Genomic DNA, 27,018 nt, shown 5'->3' on the forward strand with positions numbered 1-27,018 from the left:
CTCCCCTCAATGCGTTTTAAAGACACTTTTGAGGTGACACCTCAGTGCTTTTGAAATGGCACACATGTCCCGCTCAAACAGGACATCACGTCCATTCTGTCTGATGCTAAATTAAATCTAAATCTAAATTTTTAAAAGCTGCCTGTCATCTACTTGTCCGAACATGTTGCTCTCTCTCTCTCTCTCTCTCTCTCTCTCTCTCTCTCTCTCTCTCTCTCTCTCTCTTATCCTTATCACTGCCACATATCTCCTTCATCTTCATCCCCTATTTTTTCAAGTGCCATTTCTGGTCTTCAGTTCACGAATTTAGATGCTTCAGACTGACACATTGTTTATGTGGAATGGTGAACATGATTTTCCCTTTTGAAAAGACCACCATCTGGTCACCTGCATATGTTGAGCACCTTAACTAGGTTAACCCTGCAAGAAAGATAACGCTGGAGATCAACCAGCTTCACCAGCTAAATTTTGGTGGTCCACTAGCTACACCAGCACAGTAAAATGAAAGCTTTCTATGAAGCAAGATGTGGCCTAAAGCTTTCTTACTCTCTCAGTTTCATCTCTCACTCACCATAGTAATACTCACAATGAAATTTCCTAAATTAAATTAAACCAATTTAGGTAAGACCATGTTCAAATATTGCTGCTTATTACAATATATATTACTATATTTTGTTATTTATTGTCTGCAACCGTCAAGTCAGATTCCATGTTCATGGACAGTAAAAACTGATTCTGATTGTGGTACTTTAACTTTTCCTTGCAACAATTGTTTCAGTTACAGTAGTTCAGTAGTTATGTCTTTAGGTTGAACTTGAGTCATGTTTCATACTCATTGCCCTACTATTAGATAAAGGTCTACCTTTTTTGCATCCATTGCTTAAGAAAAGTCTATATTCTGTCAGGTTGTTATGTTAGAAATCAAACAGTGTCTTTCTAACTGAACCCTGACCTTTGTATACAATATAAAACTCTTTTACTAATGTGGTCATTAATCACCCTCTTACTATTGAATAATTGTCATTGTATGAGGATTGTATGAAATGAGAATAACAGAAAGAGATTCTGACAAATGTATTCTGTTTCTCTTTTTTTTTTTTTAGCTTGTCTTTTGATGCTGATCTTTCCCCTCGGCCAGTGTTTAAGGCAAAGAAGAAGAAGAAGAAGTCGGAGAGGAAGAGGAGGAGACAGAGGTCAGCCCAGAAAACAAATGATCTTTACATGACTGTTGTTTGAGGTTGATTATTTTTAATCATCAACACAATTGAGAAAGAATGCAATACACACAAACAGACATAGATAGATAAATAGACAGACAGACAGAGATAGAATTACATATGGCCACCAGAAGATAGTGCCAAGTATATGACACTGACTCAATGATGGCTCAGATGACACAGAATGGAACTGAATGAGATCTCATTACTCATGCCTGCATGCTTTGGAGGGAGAGCATACCTTTAATCATTGTTGTATTTGTATGTGTAATTAGTTCTTTTGTACAAATGGAGTTTCATAACAAAGTTCGGGAGGAGCATATTCATTTAATCCGACCAATCTCATCACCAGAGTAAGCATATATAAACAGCTGCTTTCCTCCATGGTGGCGACGATTCTTTCGGCATTTGGCCCCACCCTAACCTGAAGATGTCCCTCGAACTCAAACCCTTCACCTCCGATGAGGTATTCTTAACTGTCCCTGACTCTCCACGGCAGATTGATGAGTCCGTGATCATTTCTCCTTCTCCCAACGCTGTTTCTCTACCTCTGGACTTGAATTGGGTGTCACCAAGCTATTCGCTTGGAATCATCCACCCCTTGGCGCCGCTGCAGAAACACATCTTCTCCACCTCCCTCGAGATCTTAAACCTCCTCGACTGCCGCTTCCAATGTGTCCGATTACCCAGCACGTGTCACTGTCCCCGCCCCCACTGAGCTACCTCCTCCCTCCTCTCTCCCTTTCCAACCTCCCAGCGCAAATCCTCGCTCAACAGCAGAGCTTTCAGCAAACTTACCTCCCAATACGCAATCAGATCATCCTCTGTCTCCAGGATCTTTCACCACACATACCGGCCATCCTTCCCTCTCATTCTGTGCAACCTGCTCTTTCTACCAATGTTCTTTCTTCTATCCCTTCCTATCCATGGGCTACCGGAGCGGAATCCCACGTGAGGCTACATCTGCCAGAGACTATCATTCCCAACCCATTCCCCTCTATGCTATACCCCCCTTCATTTTATTTATTTATTTATTTATTTTATTTTTTCTCCCATTTTCTCCCCAATTTGGAATGCTCAATTCCCAATGCGCTCTAAGTCCTTGTGGTGTCGTAGTGACTTGCCTCAATCCGAGTGGCAGAGGACAATCTCAGTTGCCTCCGCGTCTGAGACTGTCAATCCGTGCATCTTATCATGTGGCTTGTTGCGCGCGTTACCGTGGAGACGTAGCATGTGTGGAGGCCTACGCTATTCTCCGCGGCATCCACGCACAACTCACCGCGCGCCCCACCGAGAGCGAGAACCACGAGAGCGACCACGAGGAGGTCACTTTTTGTGACTCTACCCTCTCTAACAACCGGGCCAATTTGGTTGCTTAGGAGACCTGGTTGGAGTCACTCAGCATGCCCTGGATTCGAACTCGTGACTCTAGGGGTGGTAGTCAGTGTCAATACTCGCTGAGTTACCCAGGCCCCCCTAACTATACCCCCCTTCTGACTACCAAGCCAACTTTCCTCTCTTTGGAAGCAATCCTAACGTGAGGCTGCCTCCGCAAGCGACCGTGTTTCCAAATTCTTAACCCCCAGCACTGCTCTTCCAGCACGTCCTCCCACTTTTACACTGCAAACAGTCATACCTCTCGCCATTCCCTCAAATGCTGCTGCTACAGAGCCTCCGCCAGTCTCTAATCACCTTCGCACTCAAATCCTAGCAGGTGCAGACATAGATCTCTCTTCTCTCCTTTTAAAATCTAAAAATCTGGTAAAGATAGGATAATTTCAATAATCTCCAACTTCCTATCCAATCCAAGTCATACCAAGCGCGATCTCCTTTCCCTCCTTGGTCACTTAAATTTCACCATGTGCATAATCCCTCAAGGCTGCCCTTTCATTTCTCATCTCTTCTCATTAGCCTCATTCGTCAATTCAATAAACCGTAACCCTAGACAAATCATGCTATGCGGACTTGCAACTATGGCTAAATTTTCTCAACCACTGGAACGGTCTCACCTTCTTTTTCGATGATTTCATTTCCTCCCCCAACGACATCCATTTGTACATGGACACAGCCCCGTCCATCGGATTCGGAGGATTCTACCAGGGCCGTCACATCCACCTGGCCCCCCAATCTGATTAATTTACCTCCTCACTCAGCTTCCTTCGCCCTGTTCGAACTTCACCCCATCGTGGTAGCAGCCTCCCTATGGGGGCCGGAATAGACTGCTAAAAGCATTTTAGTCCATTGCGACAACCTAATCACCATCCAGTGCGTCAACAAAGGCAGATCCCGATCTCCAGAATTAGCACCTTTTCTTAGACATCTAACATGGATTTCCATCCGCAACCAATTCATAATTAAGGCTGAGCACGTTCCAGGCTCAACAAATCTGATAGCTGACTCTTTCTCTTGCTTTCTCTTCCAGAGAATAAGAACCTTGGCTCCAGAGTCAACTCCAATCCCATTTTCTCCCTGTTCAGAGCTAAAATTCCATTAAACCACCCACTCAAACTCCTCCATCAAGCATCTCTGGACTCCATTCTTCAAGCCATCTCTCCACAAACCCTCCAAACATAATGGAAAGCCTGGAAATTTTTTTTTAAATGTCACGAAACCTACAAACTGCCCTTCCCAGATTTCTCTCTACTTTCCGTCTCATCCTTCATCTCACATCTCAACCAATCCAAAAGTCTTTATGCTGGGACTATCAAGGGGTACCTGAGCAGCATCCATTTTTTCCACAAAATTTTCGGCAAAAACTCCTCTTCAATAAACCACCCTCAAATCTCACTGCTAGTCAATGATATCCAAAAAGCCCAACCCACCAGAATCGACACCAGACAGCCTCTAACCATTGATCTCTTAACCAGATGACTAACCACACTCCGTCGGGGATGCATTTCAGAAAACACCTCCAAAACCCTTGATGCCATGTTTATTCTCACTTTTTTCAGTCTCCTTTGCTGCACTGAATTCACCACCACAGCTAAATTCGATTCCAGAATTCATCCCACTATCTCTGATTTGCACAACCTCGACAACGATACCATCAGATACCATATTAAACAGAGCAAAGCAGATCAAACCAGAAGAGGGCATTCAATTTATATTTTCAACCTGCCAACCCCCATCCAGCCCTTTCAATCGCTCGCCCACTACCTGCATTACAGAAGTTCCCAAGACAAAATCCCTCTCGACCCGCTCTCCGTGGATGACAACAACCAGGCAGCATCATGATTTTGGTTTCAAAAACACCTAAAATCGGTCCTCCTCAAATCTGGTATCCCAGCAAATTTATACTCAATCCATTCTTTTTGCATCACCGCCACAACCACCGCAGCTCAAAAAGGTCTACCTGAACAGCAAATCCATTCATTTGGCCGATGGTCATCCGATGCGTACAATAGCTACATCCGGAGGTGGCATCAGGTCGACAAGGGCCTGCTCTCGCCACAGGCAGATCTACCTCCTCCAGGGACAACCAAACTTGTTTACACTCTCTGCACTAAAGGATTACATTAACTTGCGAACTACTGAATTATTATGTTTTATTTGTTTGGAGAGGCTTTTGGACACTTGGAGACGTTTTTGTACACAAGGATAAATTATATTTTTAATGCTATAACTTTTGATTTCTTTGTCGTATTAACACAAACTTTTACTCAGTTACAGGTGACATGTTTGGTAACAAAACAAAAGCTGTTTTTTGGAGCTACCTTATTTATACCCTGAGATATATACTGTCAAATCAGAAAAATAAGACAAAAAGTTCATTTTTGGCTCAGGTTATTATTTTTATTTTTTTATTTTTTTTGCAACAGTTTCTTAGGCTGAGAGTCTCAGAATTTATCATAATGTATATCATAAAAAAAATTATACCAAAAACCCTTGACCCTCCTTGTTTTTATTTTATTTTTTATTTTATTTTTTATTTTTTTTTATTTTTTAGTTATAAGCCTTCAATTTTGGGTATGCGACTGAAAAAGGAAATCTTTAAAAACACCCTCAGAGCTTAAAAGGTTAAAGCACTTTATTTTATGGTGTGTCTACAATTTATATCCAACAACAGCTTTTCATTTTCATGAGTACATTAGTGAACAATATAAAATGTGTTAGTGTCATAAAGAATCCAAGTGCATGATGAATGTAATGACAAGAGCCAGTGAACAGAAGAACTGTTCTCAGCTCTCGTTATGCTTCAAGGGGAATGCATTTGCATTTCTTTAATTTTAGACACTTGTTTTTTTTGCTGGTGTTTGGGTTTCCCATGCTGGTAGATTCTAGGATTCTATTCTGTTTAAAAGCCTCTCCTATTTTCAAAATGTATGTCAAATGTATATATGTAGCTCTTTATTTTCATGCATTATTATTTCTAACTGTAAGATAAATAATTACATAAACAAAAAGGGGGGGGGGGGGTGGTAAGTACCATGAAAGTAACCCATACAACTTATGCGCTATATTCTTTGTCTTTGAAACATATTCCAAGAAAATGTCAGAATTTTAATTTATGGGTGAACTATCCCTTTAAGGGTTCCTGTAAAAGCAAAATGCTGTACAGGTGCATCTCAATAAATTAGAATGTCGTGGAAAAGTTCATTTATTTCAGTAATTCAACTTAAATTGTGAAACTCGTGTATTAAATAAATTCAATGCACACAGACTGAAGTAGTTTAAGTCTTTGGTTCTTTTAATTGTGATGATTTTGGCTCACATTTAACAAAAACCCACCAATTCACTATCTCAACAAATTAGAATACATCATAAGACCAATAAAAAAAACATTTTTAGTGAATTGTTGGCCTTCTGGAAAGTATGTTCATTTACTGTATATGTACTCAATACTTGGTAGGGGCTGCTTTTGCTTTAATTACTGCCTCAATTCGGCGTGGCATGGAGGTGATCAGTTTGTGGCACTGCTGAGGTGGTATGGAAGCCCAGGTTTCTTTGACAGTGGCCTTCAGCTCATCTGCATTTTTTGGTCTCTTGTTTCTCATTTTCCTCTTGACAATACCCCATAGATTCTCTATGGGGTTCAGGTCTGGTGAGTTTGCTGGCCAGTCAAGCACACCAACACCATGGTCATTTAACCAACTTTTGGTGCTTTTGGCAGTGTGGGCAGGTGCCAAATCCTGCTGGAAAATGAAATCAGCATCTTTAAAAAGCTGGTCAGCAGAAGGAAGCATGAAGTGCTCCAAAATTTCTTGGTAAACGGGTGCAGTGACTTTGGTTTTCAAAAAACACAATGGACCAACACCAGCAGATGACATTGCACCCCAAATCATCACAGACTGTGGAAACTTAACACTGGACTTCAAGCAACTTGGGCTATGAGCTTCTCCACCCTTCCTCCAGACTCTAGGACCTTGGTTTCCAAATGAAATACAAAACTTGCTCTCATCTGAAAAGAGGACTTTGGACCACTGGGCAACAGTCCAGTTCTTCTTCTCCTTAGCCCAGGTAAGACGCCTCTGACGTTGTCTGTGGTTCAGGAGTGGCTTGACAAGAGGAATACGACAACTGTAGCCAAATTCCTTGACATGTCTGTGTGTGGTGGCTCTTGATGCCTTGACCCCAGCCTCAGTCCATTCCTTGTGAAGTTCACCCAAATTCTTGAATCGATTTTGCTTGACAATCATAAGGCTGCGGTTCTCTCGGTTGGTTGTGCATCTTTTTCTTCAACACTTTTTCCTTCCACTCAACTTTCTGTTAACATGCTTGGATGCAGCACTCTGTGAACAGCCAGCTTCTTTGGCAATGAATGTTTGTGGCTTACCCTCCTTGTGAAGGGTGTCAATGATTGTCTTCTGGACAACTGTCAGATCAGCAGTCTTCCCCATGATTTTGTAGCCTAGTGAACCAAACTGAGAGACCATTTTGAAGGCTCAGGAAACCTTTGCAGGTGTTTTGAGTTGATTAGCTGATTGGCATGTCAAAATATTCTAATTTTTTGAGATAGTGAATTGGTGGGTTTTTGTTAAATGTGAGCCAAAATCATCACAATTAAAAGAACCAAAGACTTAAACTACTTCAGTCTGTGTGCATTGAATTTATTTAATACACGAGTTTCACAATTTGAGTTGAATTACTGAAATAAATGCACTTTTCCACGACATTCTAATTTATTGAGATGCACCTGTATGTGTTTTAGCTAAATGTGGCTATGTTTGATCACAGGTCTCCCTCCTGCAGTCCATCTCCTGTGAGGAAGAAAAAGAAAAAGAAGAGCTCAAAGAAAAGGAAGCGACATAGGTAGTGACTGATTTTCACCTCAGGTCATGTTTAGATGTTTGTTTTGGGCACGCTTTGTTGTTGTGATGTGTTTGTTTTGTCACTGCTGCCTCTAAAGTCAGCTCTTTTTTGCCTCCAGGTCTGCTTCAAGGAAGGGGAGGCACAGGTACATTATATATTTATGTAATATTTTGTCGTTTTGAATACTTTTTCCAAAGATATAGTGGCTTTCTAGTGTGCCACAATGCTTTTCACACAGTATCTGCACATTATTGCTAATGATTTGAAGTCCCAAAAATGCTATTACTGTATGTTGTGTATGCCTCTCTTTAATTTAAACACAATCAATAAAAAAAATGTTTTTCTTTACAGTGGCTCGAGTCCCAGGCATAAAAGGAAGGAGGACAAAAAACATAAAAAGAGGTCAGTCATTTCAAAATGAGTCTTAATAATTAAAAACACATTTACACTTCAGTTGAAAGTATTCAAGCACTGACAGTTTATGTAGTTATATTCAGGTACTGTACCTCTGTGATTTATCCTTTATTCTCAGAAGCGCAATGCATGCTACACCGTAAAGCACCTACACGACCTCTCATGCACAAGAATCACATTTTATAGATTAGATTACTTTGTATTGACAGCCACTCTGTAGTGTACCTCAGCTCCTCTCAGAGCGTGCTATTTGGCTGCTTTTGCCGAGTGGTCTCTCAGACAGAAGGAGGGCCGGTGTTTTGTAAGAGCAGCTCCTCACTGAAACAGGCAAACAGCCAGAGAGACAGAAACATAAACTAATTTCATGGTGCTAATCTACTACACACACAGCCAGAAAAGAAAAGCCTTACTGGGCTTCTGATCATCCAGAATGTGCAGTTCTTATGTGTGGGTGAAAATTGCTCTTAATTCCTTGTCCCGTGTAACTAAATTGCAGTTAAAGGTGCATTCAGTAATTTGGGGCTAATTTAAAAAGTTTTATACATTAACAAATTAACTGTGTTTTTGTGAAGAGTGATCTGAATGGTGTACACTCACATGAGATGAAAATTGTACTCTAGTAGTTTTCTATTAGAAGTGTTTTTGTTATACATGGTGCGGATGTTGAAATGACATGGACCACTGTGTTTCACTAAACGTTCAAGAAGAAAATCCTTGTGCTCATTCACTGCCGCCTATGTAGATACGCGTGTCTATGCTTAGCACAGTGTTGTTTGGTGACGCGAAGAGCGAAAAAAACACAATGGAACATACTTATTATCATGCTTTAGAAGCGGAGACAACAGGAGATTCAGTAGCTGTACTGCCGAAGAAGCAAAAAAGGTCTGAAGCAAAAAGACAGAAAGACCAGCAAAGACAAAAAAACTAGAGTAAACATCGCTACGGCATACACAAGGTGGAAAGATTTGATGATGGAGAAAAACCTGAGTAGTGATGCTAATGTTGCTTTTTTTTGTTTTGTTGGACAGGTAAGAAATTATTAATTGTTTAGACCACTCTCTAAAATAGTATCAATGGAATTTACAGAAAACTCATACAAGTTTCCCTCTAACTTTCTTTCAAATTATGTGTGTAGTCAACGTATGTTAGTAATGGACAGTTTTCAGCAGTGTTTACAAACGCAACTGGAAAGCAACGTGTAATTTTATTTTATTTGTTATCACAGCTATAGTAAGGGGGGCCCGTCTACCTCCACCTCTATGAAATGGCATAAGTCTTCATTCGTTTAGTAGCTTGGCACAGCGACTGCTGTGGATTTTGTGTAAACCATGACATTGGTTTGCTTGGAAACAAAACAAGTTCTTCAAATACAGTATTAGCATGGACATGCTAAATTTGATCATCAAAAACAATTCTAATCTTTCCTTCACCTTGACATTCTCTATCGCTAGATAACTAAGGTTTTGTTGTTGAGGGTGAATAAGGAAATAGTCAGGACATGTTAGCTGTAAATTAGTTTATTTCAGCTGATATTACTGTTAATTATAATACTGTTATACTGTTATTTGTCTTCCACCACATTCTATCCATATAGGGAGTGGTGGTGCTTATAAACCTTTATGCTTCATTTCCCTTAACATCTGAGTAAGTGTTAAAACTGTTAATGCTCTTAGAACAAATTTTCAACCAGTTACTTCCACAAATAAAGTTAAAGTCAACAAGAAATGTACCATATTTACTTTCTTTATACACATTTTTTTGTTCTTAACCAATGTTATTACAGAAAAAAATGTCTACGGAATCTTTCAAAACTTGAAATGACTTTACTTTTCAGTTGACATCACCTTTGTAAAGTTAATGCAGTAATTTAATGGCGGTTAATATTAATGTAATAAAGGTTACAGCGATAAAAGAAAATAATGACAAATACGTCGAGACGTCGCGTCGCGGCTATGACACGGCACAGGTATCAAACACAGGGCACGCCGATGCGGTTCAGGTTGCAGACAGTACACAAAAGTTACCAAGGTTGTTCCCTTCTTCAAAAATGAAGAACACTAAAGTAAATAATCTATGTCCTTTGATAATGATTTGGGCTGAATTTAATGGAAAATATGCTCCGTGGTGCGGCAGAAATTTGAGCAGCCTCTGGAGTCGTAGCTGGGCTCTACTGACAGACGGCGAGTGGCGGCGGCGGTGTGCGTACCTTCATTGAAAACAGTTGTTACAAATTTTAGAACGCGCCATGTCATCCGCCAGACGCATCCGGTGTGCGACCCCCTTAAGACACCAACTCGGTTCCCAGCAGGGGAAAAGGCTCAAATACACTATATGGCCAAAAGTTTGTGGACACCCCCTTCTAATTAACGAATTTGGTTACTCCGTTAAATCCAGTAAAGAAGATTCTTAATGTTTCTTTATGTAATGGCTTGGGCTTTGTGTGCTTCCAAATTTGTGGCAACTGTTTGGGGACAGCCCTTTTCTGTTCCAGCATGACAATGCCCCTGTGAACAAAGTGAGGTCCATAAAGAAATGGTTTACTGTGTCTGGCGTGGAAGAAATTGACTGGCCTGCACAAAGCCCAGACCTGAACTCCACTGATCACTTTTGGGGTGAACTGGAACAGCAACTGTGAGTCAGGCCCCATCGACCAACATCAGTTCCTGACCTCACTGATAGCCTTGTGTCTGAATGAGAGCAAGTCCCTGCAGCCATGTTACTACATACAGTATAGTGGAAAGCCTTCCCAAAAGAGTGGAAGCTGTTATTACAGCAAAGGGGGAAATTGATGCCTAAGGTTTTGAAATCAAATGTTCATCAAGCACATATGGTGTCCACAAACTTTTGGCCATATAGTGTAAATAAAAGGTCTAATTCCTGAGACAAAATTTTCATCCTCTCCACAATCAACTGTAAATTTGCATTAATGTTTGGCTCTATTCTGATCTGGAAGGCCCATTTGTCATCCAATCAATTCCCAATGAATAAAGTCCCATCCTAAATTTTTTTTCTAATTGAATGTTGTAAAATGGGTCTACCACCCCTGGAGTTCGCTAGTTCAAATCCCAGGGCGTGCTGAGTGACTCCAGCCAGGTCTCCTAAGCAACCAAATTGGCCCGGTTGCTAGGGAGGGTAGAGTCACATGGGGTAACCTCCTCGTGGTCGCTATAATGTGGTACGTTCTCGGTGGGGTGCGTGGTGAGTTGTGCATGGATGCCGCGGTGGATAGCATGAAGCCTCCACACGCGCTATGTCTCCGTGGCAACGTGCTCAACAAGCCACGTGATAAGATGCGCGGGTTGACGGTCTCAGACGCGGAGGCAGCTGGGATTCGTCCTCCGCCACCCGGATGGAGGCGAATCACTACGCAACCACGAGGATTTAAAAGCACATTGGGAATTGGGCATGCCAAATTGGGAGAAAAAGGTTTTTTTTTTAAATGGGTTGTGTAAAATTCATGTTGAATTCCTTGCACAATAAATTGATCTCTATGAGAATGTACAGATAAAAAAGCTGCTGTATAAAGTGTATTAATTAAACTCAGTCCATTATAAATGTTCTACTGTTTGTTTAGTTTGTTGGGCAACTGAATTCAGTTTTGAACTTTAATTGAAATCGCTCTGCAATCTCATGTGAATCTGTACTCTGTGACTAAACTGTCTCAATGTCAGACTCAATTAACACAATTTATCATGTGCCACATTAAATTATTACACTTCAGAGACACTCACATAAAAAGCTCTGACTGTTGTGGGGGGTGTTATGTCATGTTTTTTATTGTCTTATGGCAGCATAATTACACTCTCTCCTTAATCCCTCTTCATCTCTCTGTCACTTCTATTATAATATACAGTAAGTTAAGAGAAGATACAGTATGTGTAATATTAATGTACAAATTTCAAGCCTTGTGCTACTGTCTGAGTGCACAACAGCAGAAAAGGAGGGTGAGAAAACTCTTTTCTTGAATGTCTATTGGTTACCTTTCAGGTCAAGGAGCCACTCTCATCGTAAACACCGGCACCGGAAAGCAGAAATTAGGAGTTCCTCCTGCATGGAAAACAGGTACAGGTGTAATCCTATGACTGAATAATTGGGAGAAGGCCAGTGTAAATGTGTAACGCAATCTCTGTGTCCGAAACTAAAGGCATTTGCCTTGCTAGCAGCGGCTTAACAGGCAGTGTTTTACCGACAGAAACAGGTTTCAGACCACCTTTCAGGGCGTTATAAAATTACATCTAATAATCAAGTAGTTTCAAATTTAGATTCAGCTTACGATATTCAAATAATTAATGTAGTCATGTTTCTCACTAGAAATAATGTTTCTCAGTAGAAAAGAACTGGATATATATAATTTAGTTTACTTCTTTCAACTGCTCTGTGAGAAGCATTTATTTTTTTTTTTTTTAACAAACTATCGAGTTAAGTTTACAACTTTATTTATCCCCACAGGGCAATTCAAATTAGCGCTACAGAGGTGCTAGTACACAGAAGAAAGCTTGCTCATCACTTATTCAAATAAGTCTTGCTTCTCACTAAAACAAATTTCAACTATTTAAACACATTCACTGTTTTAAGATATGGTTTAAGATACAACGTTTGTTGGGTTGTAAAGATAACCAGCTTTTAAATGGATTTTGATATGGTTATTTATTCAGAACCTTTACATGAACTTTCTCATTGCTCAGATTTTGTATTCTTGCTTCAAAGTGATGGCGTTTTTTGCGAAAATGTTTTGGGTCAGGGGTATTCTGGCTTCATGCTGGCCAGTCAGGTTTTTTATCTTATCTGCAGTGAGCGCCTGGTGCCGCTGTGGCGATGACTGATAAAGGTAGAGGTGACACAGAGGAAACTCTTTTATCTGCCTCTCACAGCTGATGCCCAACATTTGGTGTGCAGATCAATGAAAACTGGAAGGGGAATGAAATTTGAGACCTCGCCCCCATGGACAGTAGTGCCTCTTTGGAGTGGGTTGTGGGGTGAAGGGGTTGAGGTGGAGATGTAGCACTGTAGGCAGTAGTGACAGGGAAAGATGAAATGATGTTGACATGCTGTCATCATTTACTCTCATGTTGGTCCAAACCCTAATGACTTTCTCTTTTAAGTGGAAGACAAGTAATTTTATTTTTTTTCTCAAGATCATCCTGGCCACTCTTTTCCAAAGAATGAAATTGTGTGTGGAATGGGGTGAGGCACCAAAATTAAGCTTTCAAACTTTCTGCGTAATGGATTCTTTAGACAAATTGTTTCCATATCATCCCATACATTTTTCAGCGCAAAAGCTGCATTTTATTCACTAACCACCCGCAATCTAGTTTAAGTAGGCACCATCTGCGCTGGAATTGCGCTGTGTCTTGAGTATTTAAATTAAGTCATTGTCATTTCTTTATGCGCAAATACACCTCCTTTCTTATTATAGATTGCGCTTCATTCACAAAAACTGACCGTTGCAATTTATTTTGCGCTATTACCACCAGATGAAAGCAGACGGCACTGAAAAAAAAAATGTTTTGTGGTGAAGAAAATATAGCAGAAAAGATGAAGTACTTTCTTCATTGAATAAGTTAAAGTGTGAACTTGAAAATATAAAGGAAATGCTACATTTGAACTCAATTTAAACATGTAAAAACTAATGCTCTAGCTTATAAGTAAATAATATTTATGATTGTTTGTCATCTTTACAATGCATCATCATGTACTGTATGAATTCTAAAGAAGAAAACCATGTCATATTTATTTGCTAATTTGAGTAAATTTCACAGGTAAATAAAATAAGTACATTTTACTTAACTTTTCGAAACTAGTGTTTCCAGCATGCACTGGGCTTGAATAATTAATGAGCTTGCATAGTTTCTTTGTTTGCAAGTTGATTTACACTAATTTTATTGTTGATTTTGTTGTTAAATTTGATAACTTCTTGTTTTTTGAAGTCTTAAGTTCATTTTCTACTCAAAATTACCTGTTTGAAAAAAAAATTGTTACCGTCATCGTGTTTTATGCACCGAGTGTTGAGGTCTGCGTGTGCAGGTTTGCTTTGGATCTTGTTTCTATCTCCAGTAGCAAAGTATTGTTGTCTAATAAACTACATAGTATGCATTAAGCTTCTGTGTGGAAGGTTTCTGTGTGTCATGGTACATAATTAAGTATGTTAAAAATGTAAAATAAAAAAGTATGTACACTTTTAAAAGTATGGCTTAATTCAGTGCTTCATTGCTTGAGTAAAATGTAAAAACAAAAAGCTAGTCAAATTTACTTGAAACAAGTATTTCAAAGTAAACTCTACTTGAGAATTTCTAATTAAAGCCACCAAGAATTGTGTGTAGCCTTTACTTGAAAATATAGTCTGTTAAATTTATTTGCAATTTCTGTGTGGAAATTGTTTCCTAGGTTTTTTTTAAGTAAACCACACTCCAATTGTTTTTCAGAGTAAAATTAATTTTATTTAAAAGAGATGTTTGTGTAAAAAATTTTATCCATCATGGCAGCAGTAATTCATCAGATAAAGATCAAATGATGGTGAAGACCGTTATAATCTGGCATATATTCAGACGCACTATGTAATCAAGTGCATTTTCGGAATGTTAAAGAGATAATTCAGGTGTCTGGCTCACAGTAGTGGACTGATGCTGTACACTCCCGGCAAAGTGTGCCAGATCGTGGTGGTCTGCTGCATCCACCACCATATCCTCGCTCAGAACTGGCCTGTGAGATTGCAATTGTGATTTAAATTCCTTTAGTGAATCAGGCACTAAACCAGGGTATGCAGCATGTGCATATAACTTCATTCTTAGTGAATTCCCCCTCACAAACAATTACAAACCTGCCTCTATTCTTTAAAAACTAAATCAGAACCCCTAGCCTCTCTCCCTGAGGGTTTTACTTCAGTCTCACACTTTCAGAGTGTCCACTCTGCTATTCAGACCACTCCCGGTGGTGACACTTCCCATATGTTAACCTGTGGAGGACTCACCTTTCCAGCTCACTGCCTAAATGCTGTAGAAAGGCAAAACTGAGGCATGACGCTTCTAGATTCTACATTTGTGGTCACACTTTTTCGTTCTGCATTGCGGTTTTATTACTACTGTTCTAAAAATGCTGTGAACCTTGATAAAGTGAAATGGTATTAATGTAGTATGTATATTTAATGTAAATGTGAAAATATTAATTCCTCCTTGACTTTATTCTACCTAAGGTTGAGAGGCCTATAATTTTAATTTCACATGCTTTGTGTTTATAGATATGAAGATTGTGAAAAAGCTGGCTTACACGATGGTGGGCATTCATCAGCTGATAACAAAGGCCATGCATGCAGGCCGGCAATCAAGCTGACCAATCAAATCTCCTCTAAGTGCTGCTGCCGCCTGTCTGAAAGCACCGTAAGTGTTTTTGATGGCTATCTGATGCGTTTACAGTGCCAAACTCCTGCTCTGTTAAAGGCCCTTGTGAAACCATTGATTTCTTTTTGCCACTGATGGGTGTCAGGACGAAAAGGGTTATTTTACACTTATCTGTCAGGTTAATGCATTTGAAAGTCAGCCAGTGCACATCTTTTCCCCCATGGAGAAACATTTATTGTGAATTATGACATTTTGCTTGTTGCTGAATTTTCTTTAACAATAGCCTCTTCTTTTACAATAACTGTGAGTAGGATTTGGATTGAAGATAGCTATAGTTAAACGTAAGGCCATAACATTTTTAATCCTCAGCGATTATGTTTTTCTGTCTCTTATTTTGTTTTATAAATAGGTAAATATTGCATTGACACCTTAATAGGAACAAGAATCATCATTGTAGCAATGCCTTTGAGTGAGGCTGTTTTTGAGAAGCATTTTTAAATAACATAAGATTTACATTTTGCACACATGCTTAACACACAATTTAAACTTAAGTTAATTACATTTTAATGTGACCGTGGTTTTCAAGTGCTTTCCGCTTCCAGTAATTATAATACTTGTTATTATAAACACGTACTTGTTAAAACTGACATGCAACCTACTGCTACACTCTAAATACATCCACCTCAACTCAGATATAACAAGCATAATTCAAAACATCAATATTTACAGTGTCTAATGGACATTTTCCTACATAACGAGTGAATGTTATCTTGCATAGTCTTAAAAATGTCATATAATATAGACTAATAATTCTTTTTTTAAATATCATCAGTTAATTACTCTACCTCCACCTGCTCCTACTGTATATGCTAAATAATGCATTTACCAGCAGTCTGTCACTTAAAAAGAGAGAATGGTAAAGAAATTCTTGTAACATAGCTTTCAATTAAAGGATAAAATTACCAAAGTCTTTGGGGATTATTCATATTCAGCAAAGTAACACAGTGCCCCAGCAGATAAATCACTTGTCCATGTGCACAGCACCGGGTCACTGAAATATTAAACACTCATAATTTCCCTCAAGTAATCTTTAAAGTAGTGTTGGGTTCGAGTCCACCTTAGTCGAGTCCGAGTCAAGTCTTAAACAATCGAGTCCGTGTCGAGTCCGAGTCCAAAAGGGCCGAGTTGGACTCAAGACCGAGTCTATAACAGGCCGAGTCCGAGTCGAGTTCGAGTCTGAATGAGTCTGTTCAAGAATCTGAATTAAAATTGTAACCATAAACTCAGCATCAATATTTTAAGCTTATTTTAACTTTCACAACTAAGAAAAACAATCTGTCAAAATAAATGCAAAAAACAAATGATTAGTATCCTGCTAATTTCAAAGTGATTTCAGAATGAAAGCATATGCTTTAGGTGTATGAAGACAAAACTGTTCTTCAACACACTTCTTTCTGTTGACATTTCAATTATTTGTTGCTTTTCCCCTCAACTCAAACATACACCAAAGAAAGTGAAAACTGCGTTAGTCATTACAACCAGAGTTATTATTATTTCGAATTTTAATTTAGCTTTTATTTCTACCTCATTTTCAATTTGTCCATTCAATTTAGTTTAGTTTTATCTATAATTATGGGTGAAATACATTTAATGAAATTTATTAAATATATTGAATGTGTTTAATACATTTAATAAATGGTAATATTAAACATTTAATAATGCCCATAAAATTAAATACAACAACATAAAATTAAAACAGAAGGGATCAGATACCATTAAAAAAAATATTTATATATTACAGTACTACACTTCACACTTTTCAGTCCTCCTGCTGTATCTAGGTGTAGACTACTTCTCTAAAGTTAAGATCAAACACACCTTGAGCTGACGTTTCATTCTTTTCACATTATATTTAGTATGGATAATAGGTGAATAGAGACTTCTCACCTCACTTGTGTTCTTCATTGTATTTTCTGACTTTTTTGCCGTTGAAACGCAAGTGCTAGCTTTACAGGTAACACAGAGGTTGCGCTACAAATATGCGATGGACTGAGTTTCCATCATGGTCTATTTCATCCGTCGTATTAGTTTAAATGTCCCTGATATGTAGTCAATTTAATTTTGTCTCGATATAGTCAACATTTTCAGTTAGAAATGACTTTGCGTAGCAAGTGTGAGTCTGATAAAACATGTGCTTTATTTAATAATTTGCAGAGTTGGGGAACGTACTTTTTAAAGTGTACTTATGTTATTGATATTTCTGGATGAGAATGAGAGAGCACGTCTGGCGAATGGCGAACTCTTTCCTGCACACACATACAGCATAGGCGCGTGGGCGAGAGAGTTAAAAAGTACTTGAGTGCGCGCTGCTGCTCTCAGCCAGAATAATCACACGCAAGGACATGTATGCATGAAAACTGATGCACAGTATCAAATACACAGAATGTATGATGAGTACTAATTGTAGAGAGCTCAACAATATGAAGACAAAGCCAAATCCCGGACATTTAGAGGCAATTTTGAAATCCTGGCCGGGATTTCAGGTCTGAAAAAGAGGACATGTCTGGGGAAAAGAGGACGTATGGTCACCCTCTGTTACATTATTTTTTGTTTGTTTGTTTTTCATTGCATCACAAATGCCATAGACTCGGCCGGACTCTGAAAAAAATCCCAAGTACGAAAGGCTCGAGTCCGAGTCAAGTCCGTGTCCGTGACAAGTCCAAGTACATTAAAATTGGACTTGTGACTCAGACTCGAGTACCCCAACTCTACTTTAAAGTTAATTAAATAATGTACTAATTACATTCTCCAGTGCTAAAATTTGAAATTTAAACACATGAAATTATGATTTTAGACCTTCTTTGGTAAAATAAAAAATAAAATATTAATTATGCCAAATAAACCACCAAAGCATGAGGTAAACATCACGTTTCATGTTGTAAAACCAAAGCTTCTATTAGCATATGCATGGGTCATTCGTAGAACTGATTGGCCTTTTTTTCTTTTGTTGTCATATCTAAGGGATATCTAAAGGTTCTAAAGACTGTCTACAAGAAGAAGAAAAAAATTCTTAACATCTAAACAAGATCTCAATATGTATTAGACATGATTCTGCAATGCTTTTACTGATTTTAAATTTTTGGAAGATTCCTTTCAATTATAATGTTGTACATATTTCTATAAAAAATGTATTTTCTGAGGTATGCTTTATTTCTGTGTTGACCGTGACATTGGTTAACAATAGCCTATTTCTGTTTAAAGTGATAGTTCACCCAAAAATGAAAATTCTCTCATCGTTTACTCACTATCATGCCAACCCAGATGTGTATGAGTTTCTTTCTTCTGCAGAACACAAATGAAATATTTTAGAAGAATATCTCAGCTCTGTTGATCGTTTCAATGCAAGTGAATTGTGGCCAGAAATCTGAAGGTCCATAAAAGCAGAATAAAAGTAATCCATAAGTCTCCAGTGGTTAAATTAATATCTTCAAAAGCCAGATGATAGGTGTGGGTGAGAAACAGATCAATATTTAAGTCCTTTTTTTTTCTTCTATAAATCTCCACTTTCACTTTCACTTTTAGATGTGAAAGTGAAGCTAAACAGGTGCCACATGTGACTTTCAGATGTAAAATTGAAAGTGGAGAATAGGAGAAAGGAGAAAGGACTTAAATATTGATCTGTTTCTCACCCGCACCTATCATATCGCTTCTGAAGATATGGGTTTAACCACTTGAGTCTTATAGATTCCTTTGATGCTGCCTTTATCTGCTTTTTGGACCTTCCGATTTCTGGCCACCATTCACTTGCATTGAAGGAACAAACAGTGTTTGTGTTCAGCAGAACAAGGAAGTCATACACATCTGGGATGGCATGAAGGTGAGTAAATGATGAGAGAATTTTCAATTTTGGGTGAACTATCATTTTAAGTAAATCATGCTTTGCATTGCTTTCATTTACAAAGGCTTGCAAAAAGCTGATAAGATCTTCATAACCTGCATATAACCTTTCACATAAATATATGAATCTCATACTCCACAGTCAGAAAAGCAACTGATTTCAAATAACAATCTAAATTGTATTGTTGTTTGTGCCATTATTGTAATAATTGTATTAAAACATAGAAGCAACTTTCCATGTTCTATAGTAAAGTAGATTTATTTAAACATTTATTTAAATTCAGTCCCACAAAAGAAAATTAGACATAATTATATGACAGGTGCTCAACAAAGGTAAAGAAAAAAAGGTACATGCCAGTATGTGGCAGAGTGGATTTGGATTTAAAGAAGAGAGGGTTATTGTCATTTTCTTGCACTTTACAACTCTAACGATGCACTTATGTCACCCGCTCTTCCTTTTTTCTTACACCTTACCTACTTAAGGAGGAAGTCTTGATTGGTAAGTCGATGCTATCCGCAGATTTAGGGACTTACTGTAGGCCGCTGGTGGACTGTAAAATCTCTTCCGACAGGGGACTAAAGCAGAAACATGTTCTTATTGTTTTTCTCAAGGATTTTACCTAGTTAGAGTGATGGAGATAGTTCTTTTGTCTGCAATCCTTTTCATATATTACTATTATTATTTTAACTTCGCCCATTCTGTGATGTTTGTTCAATGTTCTATAAAGGAAAAATACTTTGAAATTGGGGATTTTGTTTCTGTTTTCTTTCCTCTCTCTCTCTCTCTCTTTCTCTCTCTCTCTCTCTCTCTCTCTCTCTCTCTCTCTCTCTCTCTCTCTCTCTCTCTTCTTAAAAGTAGTAGGCTCTTTTTCTCTCTTTTTTGATCTGGATGTTTTTTTAATTTGCCTATTTCATTAGCATTGGTTCATTGTTTACTTTCCTTCTTCAGCCTCTATTTCTTTAGTTTCTTTGTAAGAGTTCTTGCTTTGTTCTTCTCCTTTCTTTTAGAATTTCTCGCATGTGACAGATTTGCATGGCGTTTTTTAAATCTTTTTTGTTTCTGTCCCAAAAAAACTTGATTAATTTCCTCTCTGTGCTCTGTAGGGACATACGTGCCTTTTAAAGAGTACTCACATTGCATCATGCAGGAAGCAGATTAATAATGTTGCGTTTCTTTTTTAGAAAAACAACAGCTTTGTTTTTTCTGCTTGCAGGTCTCACTGTCACGTCCTGGGGATGAGGGTTTAAACAAAATGGTGATCGTCCAGGACTCACTGTCCAATAAGGGCAAAGGACATGCAGATTACGATTCAGGGAATGACACTTCCTCTCCGCCATTAATTAAAACTGGCATCACAAGGTCAAAGGTTGTTGGAAATGGAAAGGTCTCATGTCAACAGTTGAAATCTCCAGAGAAGCTCAGACTAAGCTATGGGGACAATGCCTCCGATTCAGGCAATTCGCTAACCAGCTATGACTCTCTGGGTAAACCGATGCTGAGAGAGAATACCTTACACAGTTCTATCTTCAACAAGCTCAAAGGGTGAGGCTGTGTATTGTTATGCTTTGGCATACAGTGGGGTTCAAAAGTCTGAATCCACATTGAAATCTGGGCTCTTCATGTTAAATCTGGAAATACACACCCTTTAAGGATTTTGAAAAATGTTAAAGACATATTTTATGCAAAATTCTGTCTAGGTTGCTAATCAAATGTAAGCTAATTTTTGACATTGCCCATGTTAAATCCTTTGTACAAAAGATCAAATTTCCATGCTTTGAACTGAAGCAGAAAAGATGCTCTTTGGAACATTCTCAAGTCATGCTAGGATAACACGGATTATCAGGTTTTGCCCAAAATTGAGAAATCCATGCCAGCTCAATTGCATACTGTCACTGAAGCAAAATGGGGACATTCATGTAAATGTTTTATTGTTAATCTTATATTAAATTAGAAAACACTAACAAGTGGTCTCAGACTTTTGAACCCACTTTATTTGATATTCCTTTCTTCCTTCTGCGAAAAAAGGCTTATGTGACTGTATCTTCTGCAATGTCTTTATGAGTTGATAATATGTTTTACATCAAATATTTCTTCATATATGCATATTTCCTGGACAAGTTCTGTCACTCACATTGTAAAATTATAAAGTAGAGAACTCACATAATTTCCCTTTTATAACTGCAGTGTGGAAACAAGCAGATACTCTTATTTTGAGAAGACAACTCTGGGTCTTCTTGGCACTGATAGGAATCGGAGTCTTTCTTGTGATAGATATCAAAACCGAACAAGACCACGCAGCAGAAGCACATCATCCCAAAGCAGATACTCAGGGCGCTCTTCCAGAAGCCGATCCCTATCCTCAGGGAGGAGGTGGGTCACAGAGCTGCTTTATTATGAAATCAGAACTCTTTGTCATGGAATATTTAAATGTTTATTTTATTGTATTTATTTTAAAGGGGTCATGAAATGCTCTTTTTTTTATAGTTTTATTATCTTCCCTGAGGTCCACCAATAATGTTAGTAAAGTTTTTTTTTGCATTAAAGTTTTTTTTTTTTTTTTTTTATGGTCAGCAGCCATATCACCCTGCAGCTCTTGCCTGGTTGCCCACTAAAGCTAAGCCTGGTCAGTACCTGGATGGGAGGGAACGAGACATTGTGTCAATGTAGTGACACTAGGGGTCACCCTTGGGAGCCCCAAACACCTCTGAACTTTCAGAAAAGGCCAGTGGGAATTGGCGAGTGGAATTTGCATGCCACTCCCCCAGACATAGGGGTATAAAAGGAGCTGGCTCGCAACCACTCATTCAGGTTTTGTGCTGAGGAGACGAGACAAGGTCCCGGCCATTTCAGCGGGTAGTTCAGTGTTGTGGCAGGAGGGACACAACGTCTCATTCCCTCCATCATCCCTCCACAGGTGAACTGTGTTACATGGACTGGCAGTGCGAGACGGGCAGACCATTGCGTGCCTCGTAGCCAGCACACCTGGCCATCATGTAACCTCCCCCAATGCTCCTAAGAGCGTCGTACGGTCCCCTGCACCTCGGGGACAAGTCGACTGCCCAAAAAAGGGGACAGGCTACCCCAGCCGTGGCCTCTTCTCTTCTTTTTTCTCCCCAAAAAAGAGTGGAAATCGATCAACTGCAGGTGCCTGGCGAATCACATAGCCGAGTTGAACGGTCCCGGTCAGCCATCACGACAGGTTGGGGAGCGCAAGCCACGCCCCCAAGCTACTGGGAAAGGGGGACCAAGGAGACAATCGCGTCGGATGTACCTGTGGTTGGGGCCTCGCGGTGGGGCGGAGCCAGAGGCACCACGTTGAGGGGGCTCAGACCCCGAACTCGTGGCCGTGCTGAGTCTGGGGACATCGAAGCACTTACCTGGCTCCGGGTACCCACCATAGAACCAGTCAGTGACGGGGAGGAGGGAACCATCCTCATAGTCCATCACAACCGCCCGGACGGGTGTGTTGTGCCACAGCTGGGCACGCAGGGGCGGGGGGCCCACCTCCGCAGCGTCATGCCTGCCATAAATGTGCGGTGTCCGGCGATCACAATAACAATGGCCATAAACACCGGGTGTGTGACCCAGGATGGGTCGCCCATCTCAGGGGCGGCTAGAAGCCTTCCTTGGGTTCTTGGCGGGAGTCTCGGGTGGTTCCGCCAGGTGGTGGCGTTTTGCGGGCACAGATGCATCGTAACCGCCTTATCCACCTAGGGAATCACCGAGTACCCCCTGGCAGCCCCACTGTCAAGGGTAGTGAGAGCGGAGGAGCTCAGAGACCGGGTCCGGGCAGTGAAAGGTGCCCCCCACGACCTCGTGAGCTCCTCATGCACCTCTGGGAAGAAAGGGACCGGGGCAGGGTGTGGCCGTGAGCGGCGCTCCGAGCCCAGGAACCAATCATCAAGCCACGAGGGTTCAGGAGGGAGTGGAGGGTTCCACTCCAGCACGACGCTTGCAGTCGCCCGGGCAAGCATGGCCACCAGCTCCGCGTCGACCTGTGACTGGGTGACCGCACCAGAAGGTGGGAGCCCAGTCGAGTCCTCAGCATCAGACTGGACCAGCCCACTCCCATTGGGGTCCCCAAATCGCCCCCAGTGCTAACCGACGCGGCCTCAAACGCATAGGTAGAAGGACCACGGTGGAGAGCCGCTGGGGTGGCTTTCCCTCTGAGGAAGGAAAATGCAACGTTGCCATGGTCATGTTCTTGCAGTGAGAACATGACCCGTCCACTAACGCTGTCTCCGCGTGGGCAGCGCCCAAGCATGTGAGACAGCGATCATGGCCGTCGGAAGCGGAGAGACAACGACCGCAACCAGGAATTAAACACAAACGGAAAGTCATCTTTAAAAAGACGCTCTCCATAAGTGCCACTCTTTTAGAAGGAACATATACTCTTTTAATGGAATAATATACTCTTTTAGGCTGCTGAAGCACCCAGGGGCATTCTCTGCACTCCACCGGTGCACGAGGGGGAGAAACCACTGTAATGCGCTGTAAATCCAACAGCTTTTCGAGGTGAATGGATCGGCAGAGTAATTCAGCTCGCTGAGCACAACCGCTCGGCTCCGAAGATCAGAGGTGTTTGGGGCTCCCAAGGGCGACCATCAGTGTCACTACATCGACACAACGTCGAGTGAGTGACAGATAGGGAACTAAGGTGGCTGCAGGAAGGGGAGGCCAGCAGGGGGTGCTCACCCTGCGGTCTGTGTGGGTCCTAATGCCCCAGTATAGTGATGTGGACACTATACTGTAAAAAGGCACTGTCCTTCAGATGAGACGATAAACCGAGGTCCTGACTCTTTGTGGTCATTAAAAATCCCAGGACACTTCTAGTAGGCATGTATCCTGGTATCCTGACCAGATTCCCCTCATTGGCCCTTATTTATAATGGCCTCCTAATAATCCCCATTCCTGAATTGGCTACATCACTCTACTCTCCTCTCCACCAATAGCTGGTGTATGGTGAGCATACTGGCGCACTATGGCTGCCATCGCATCATCCAGGTGGATGCTGCACACTGGTGATGGGTGAGGAGATTCCCCCTATACTATGTAAGGAATTAATTATCATAATTTAGTAATATATGATAATTTTGCATCCTGTCTCTGGCCCTCTGTCTGAAACGCTCGGTTTTGCCTAAGCGCCTCCTTAAAACTTCAGCGTAAACGCCCACTGTTATGATTCATCGTGCAGCCCCTCAAATAGAGCCATTTTTGAAATTCAATAGGAAGAAACTGAATAAGCACTAAAACATTACAAAACTAAATGTCAGGGTTTACACATAATGCACATCCAACACATTGCATCCGAATATATTAAACTGTTAACACTCACACCCTGTCTACACCAGACGTGAGAGTCGCGTCAAAAGTAATAGAACCCATTATAATCAATTATGCTGTCTACCATGGAAGCGTCCGTTGCGGTGCTTCACATTGTGCCGACAGTAAACAGATGTCCCATTCCATTTTGCACTGCACGCGCTGGCACTACTACTGCCAACAACACAAATAAATGGTTTAGAAGGTTTGCGTCGATGCGCCGGTGTAGACAGCCTCAAGCCGCTGCATCACGTCACATCAACGGATACGCCCGGTGTAAACAGGGTGTCAGCACGTCAGTCAGGATGACATATGAAATATTCATAAGAGAAACTGTTTACTCATGTTTTTTGTGCCCCATCCTTCAATAACAGTTCCTTTGCAAAGCTTGAATCCTACCAAAAACTAAAAATAGTGCAGATGGGTGAAAAAAGTGTCCATGATGCGTTTGTGCTCAAAACAGCAGGGCAGCAGCTGAATGACAGAGAGTTTTTCCTCTTCAGAGTTGACACAGCCCGAGATATGTATGTAGAAGTCAAAGGCATTTGTCTGTGTATGTTTATGTAGAAAAACATTTCAATCCAGACAGGCACATGAAGGTGTCCTGTGTAAGTCCACCTTGGATGAATCTCCCATGACAGGTCCCATCTCTCTCCTCTTCACCTGTGTGACTGACTGAGAACCAGTGGGCGGGGCCAAGGGTGCAATGACAGTAAAATAGGCGTTGCATATGCAGATGTATTTGGTCCTTGTGAAGTCACAAGTTTCACGAATTCCAAACGAGCCGTTTTTGCAGCTTGGTTTAATTAAATGCTCTTTTTCTATTAAAGAGGAAGTTTTCAGTTCTGAAACTAACAGTATGTTTTTATAGTACAATGACCTCTTCTATGTCAAAAGATCAAGGAAAATTTGATTCCTCATGCCATGACCCCTTTAAGTGCCTGTATTATGATATACTGTACTTGACATTGGTAATATTTTGTTTTGACTCTTTTATTTGTCCCACATTGACTGGGATGGGTGGTAGTGGGGGGATTAAGATGGGTGTTACATTTTTTGTGCTTTTGTTGTGAATTTGTGAGAGTGGTGCAACTTTATGAAAAAAATGTTAATCTAAAAAATGTGCTTCATGTGGTAACATCAAAATTAACTGGTTTTACTGAAGTCAAAATATTAATTAACATGACTGAATAAATCTGACTAAATTGTTACATCAACAAAGCTGATTTTTTTAAGGTAAAAACAAGTAGAAATAGCTTAAGGTAAAAATTGCAGGTTACCACTTTTTGCAATGTATTTTAACCCCTTCAAAACAAAATTGAAATCAAGTGACAAAAAAAAAAAAAGAAAAAAGAAAAGAAAAGAAACCAGACTTCTCATTTGAAGGTGCCTTTTGATTTGATTTCTGACAATACCATCTGCCTCAATTAATTTACAGATCATATTCCCGCTCGTCCAGTTACTCGCTGGATTCACGGAGAGATGGTCTTTCAAGTGCAAGCAGTTGCCACAGTCTAAATTACTCACGGTGCACACAAGACAGGTGAATTTCAGTTGAAATGTGTAATTAAATCAGCAATAACATGGAATGACTGTAAAGTTCATAAAAGCTCTAACTGAGTGCATGCATGCTCACATCTCTTTCATGTGTGAATGAAAAGGTTCCGGGAGCGAAAAAGAGACTGCAGTTCCTGTGAGAGTAGAAAACACAGCAGGAGAAGACCATGTTCCCCAATGAGGAAGAGAAGAAGAGATTCCCCAAGCCATCTTGAAGCTCGGAGAATTACAAGGTCTGTTCTTACAGAACTATATAGCACTACAGCACAAACCACACAACCTATAACCTATGATTTTTGAAAGTGGGAAGACTTACGAAGTAACTGATCCCTTCGCTGATGTTTTTTTTCTTCTTTTTTTTTTTTAAGATAAAAAGGCCCAAATGAAATCTGTGGACTTTTTTCACGTTTTCTGAGCTGATTGTGGGGGCAAATATGCAGAATGGGTTTAAATATTGTAAAATGTCTTAAACTGAGCTGAAAGCATTTTCAAATTAGCCAAACTTTTTACTAAATAACTTTAAGATAATTTGGTCTTGGAAGAATTTTATGAAAAGTTCATATTGAAATCTCAGACTTGATTGCAAACTTTGGTATCTTTGCAAATCTGAGCGCAGTTTGAGACTTCAAAAACTCTAGAGGAAACGCACAGGATTACTGGAGTCTTTTTCTCTGGTGAAAAATCGGAGAAGCAGGAGACTTTAGCAGAAGTCTACAATTGCTCTCAATTTAATCTCATTGCTGTCTAAGAGAAACAATTGAGATATTATAGAGATCTTCTTTGTGATTAATTGTTTTCTTTCTATGGGCCTGAAATCAGTGACTTACTGCACAATAGAAGCTAATAGTCAAACAGAAAAATAAGATAATTCCAATCAACACAGTAATAAAGGAATATTCCTGGTTCAATACAAATTAAGCTCAATTATAAGCATTTGTCGCATAATATTGATTACTACAAAAACTATTTTCAACTTCTCCCTCATTTATTAAAAAAACTATTTGCAGTAGGTGTAAATAGCACCTGT

At 40.0% G+C, this 27,018-nt stretch overlaps 1 protein-coding gene across 1 annotated transcript in view; it reads left to right on the top strand.

Annotated features, from left to right (window-relative positions):
* Positions 1-27,018, top strand: part of LOC127425373 (serine/arginine repetitive matrix protein 4-like) — an 80,261-nt gene that overhangs the window by 45,893 nt on the left and 7,350 nt on the right. The window contains exons 3-12 of the mRNA XM_051671304.1: positions 1,104-1,193; positions 7,392-7,466; positions 7,585-7,611; positions 7,818-7,868; positions 11,868-11,942; positions 15,115-15,253; positions 20,326-20,654; positions 21,297-21,482; positions 25,873-25,977; positions 26,096-26,224. Coding sequence (XP_051527264.1) covers positions 1,104-1,193; positions 7,392-7,466; positions 7,585-7,611; positions 7,818-7,868; positions 11,868-11,942; positions 15,115-15,253; positions 20,326-20,654; positions 21,297-21,482; positions 25,873-25,977; positions 26,096-26,224 — 1,206 coding nt within the window. The remainder of the gene's footprint in view (positions 1-1,103; positions 1,194-7,391; positions 7,467-7,584; positions 7,612-7,817; positions 7,869-11,867; positions 11,943-15,114; positions 15,254-20,325; positions 20,655-21,296; positions 21,483-25,872; positions 25,978-26,095; positions 26,225-27,018) is intronic.

Source organism: Myxocyprinus asiaticus, chromosome 3 (genome assembly GCF_019703515.2).
Source record: "Myxocyprinus asiaticus isolate MX2 ecotype Aquarium Trade chromosome 3, UBuf_Myxa_2, whole genome shotgun sequence".
In the NCBI taxonomy this organism is placed as follows: Eukaryota; Metazoa; Chordata; class Actinopteri; order Cypriniformes; family Catostomidae; genus Myxocyprinus; species Myxocyprinus asiaticus.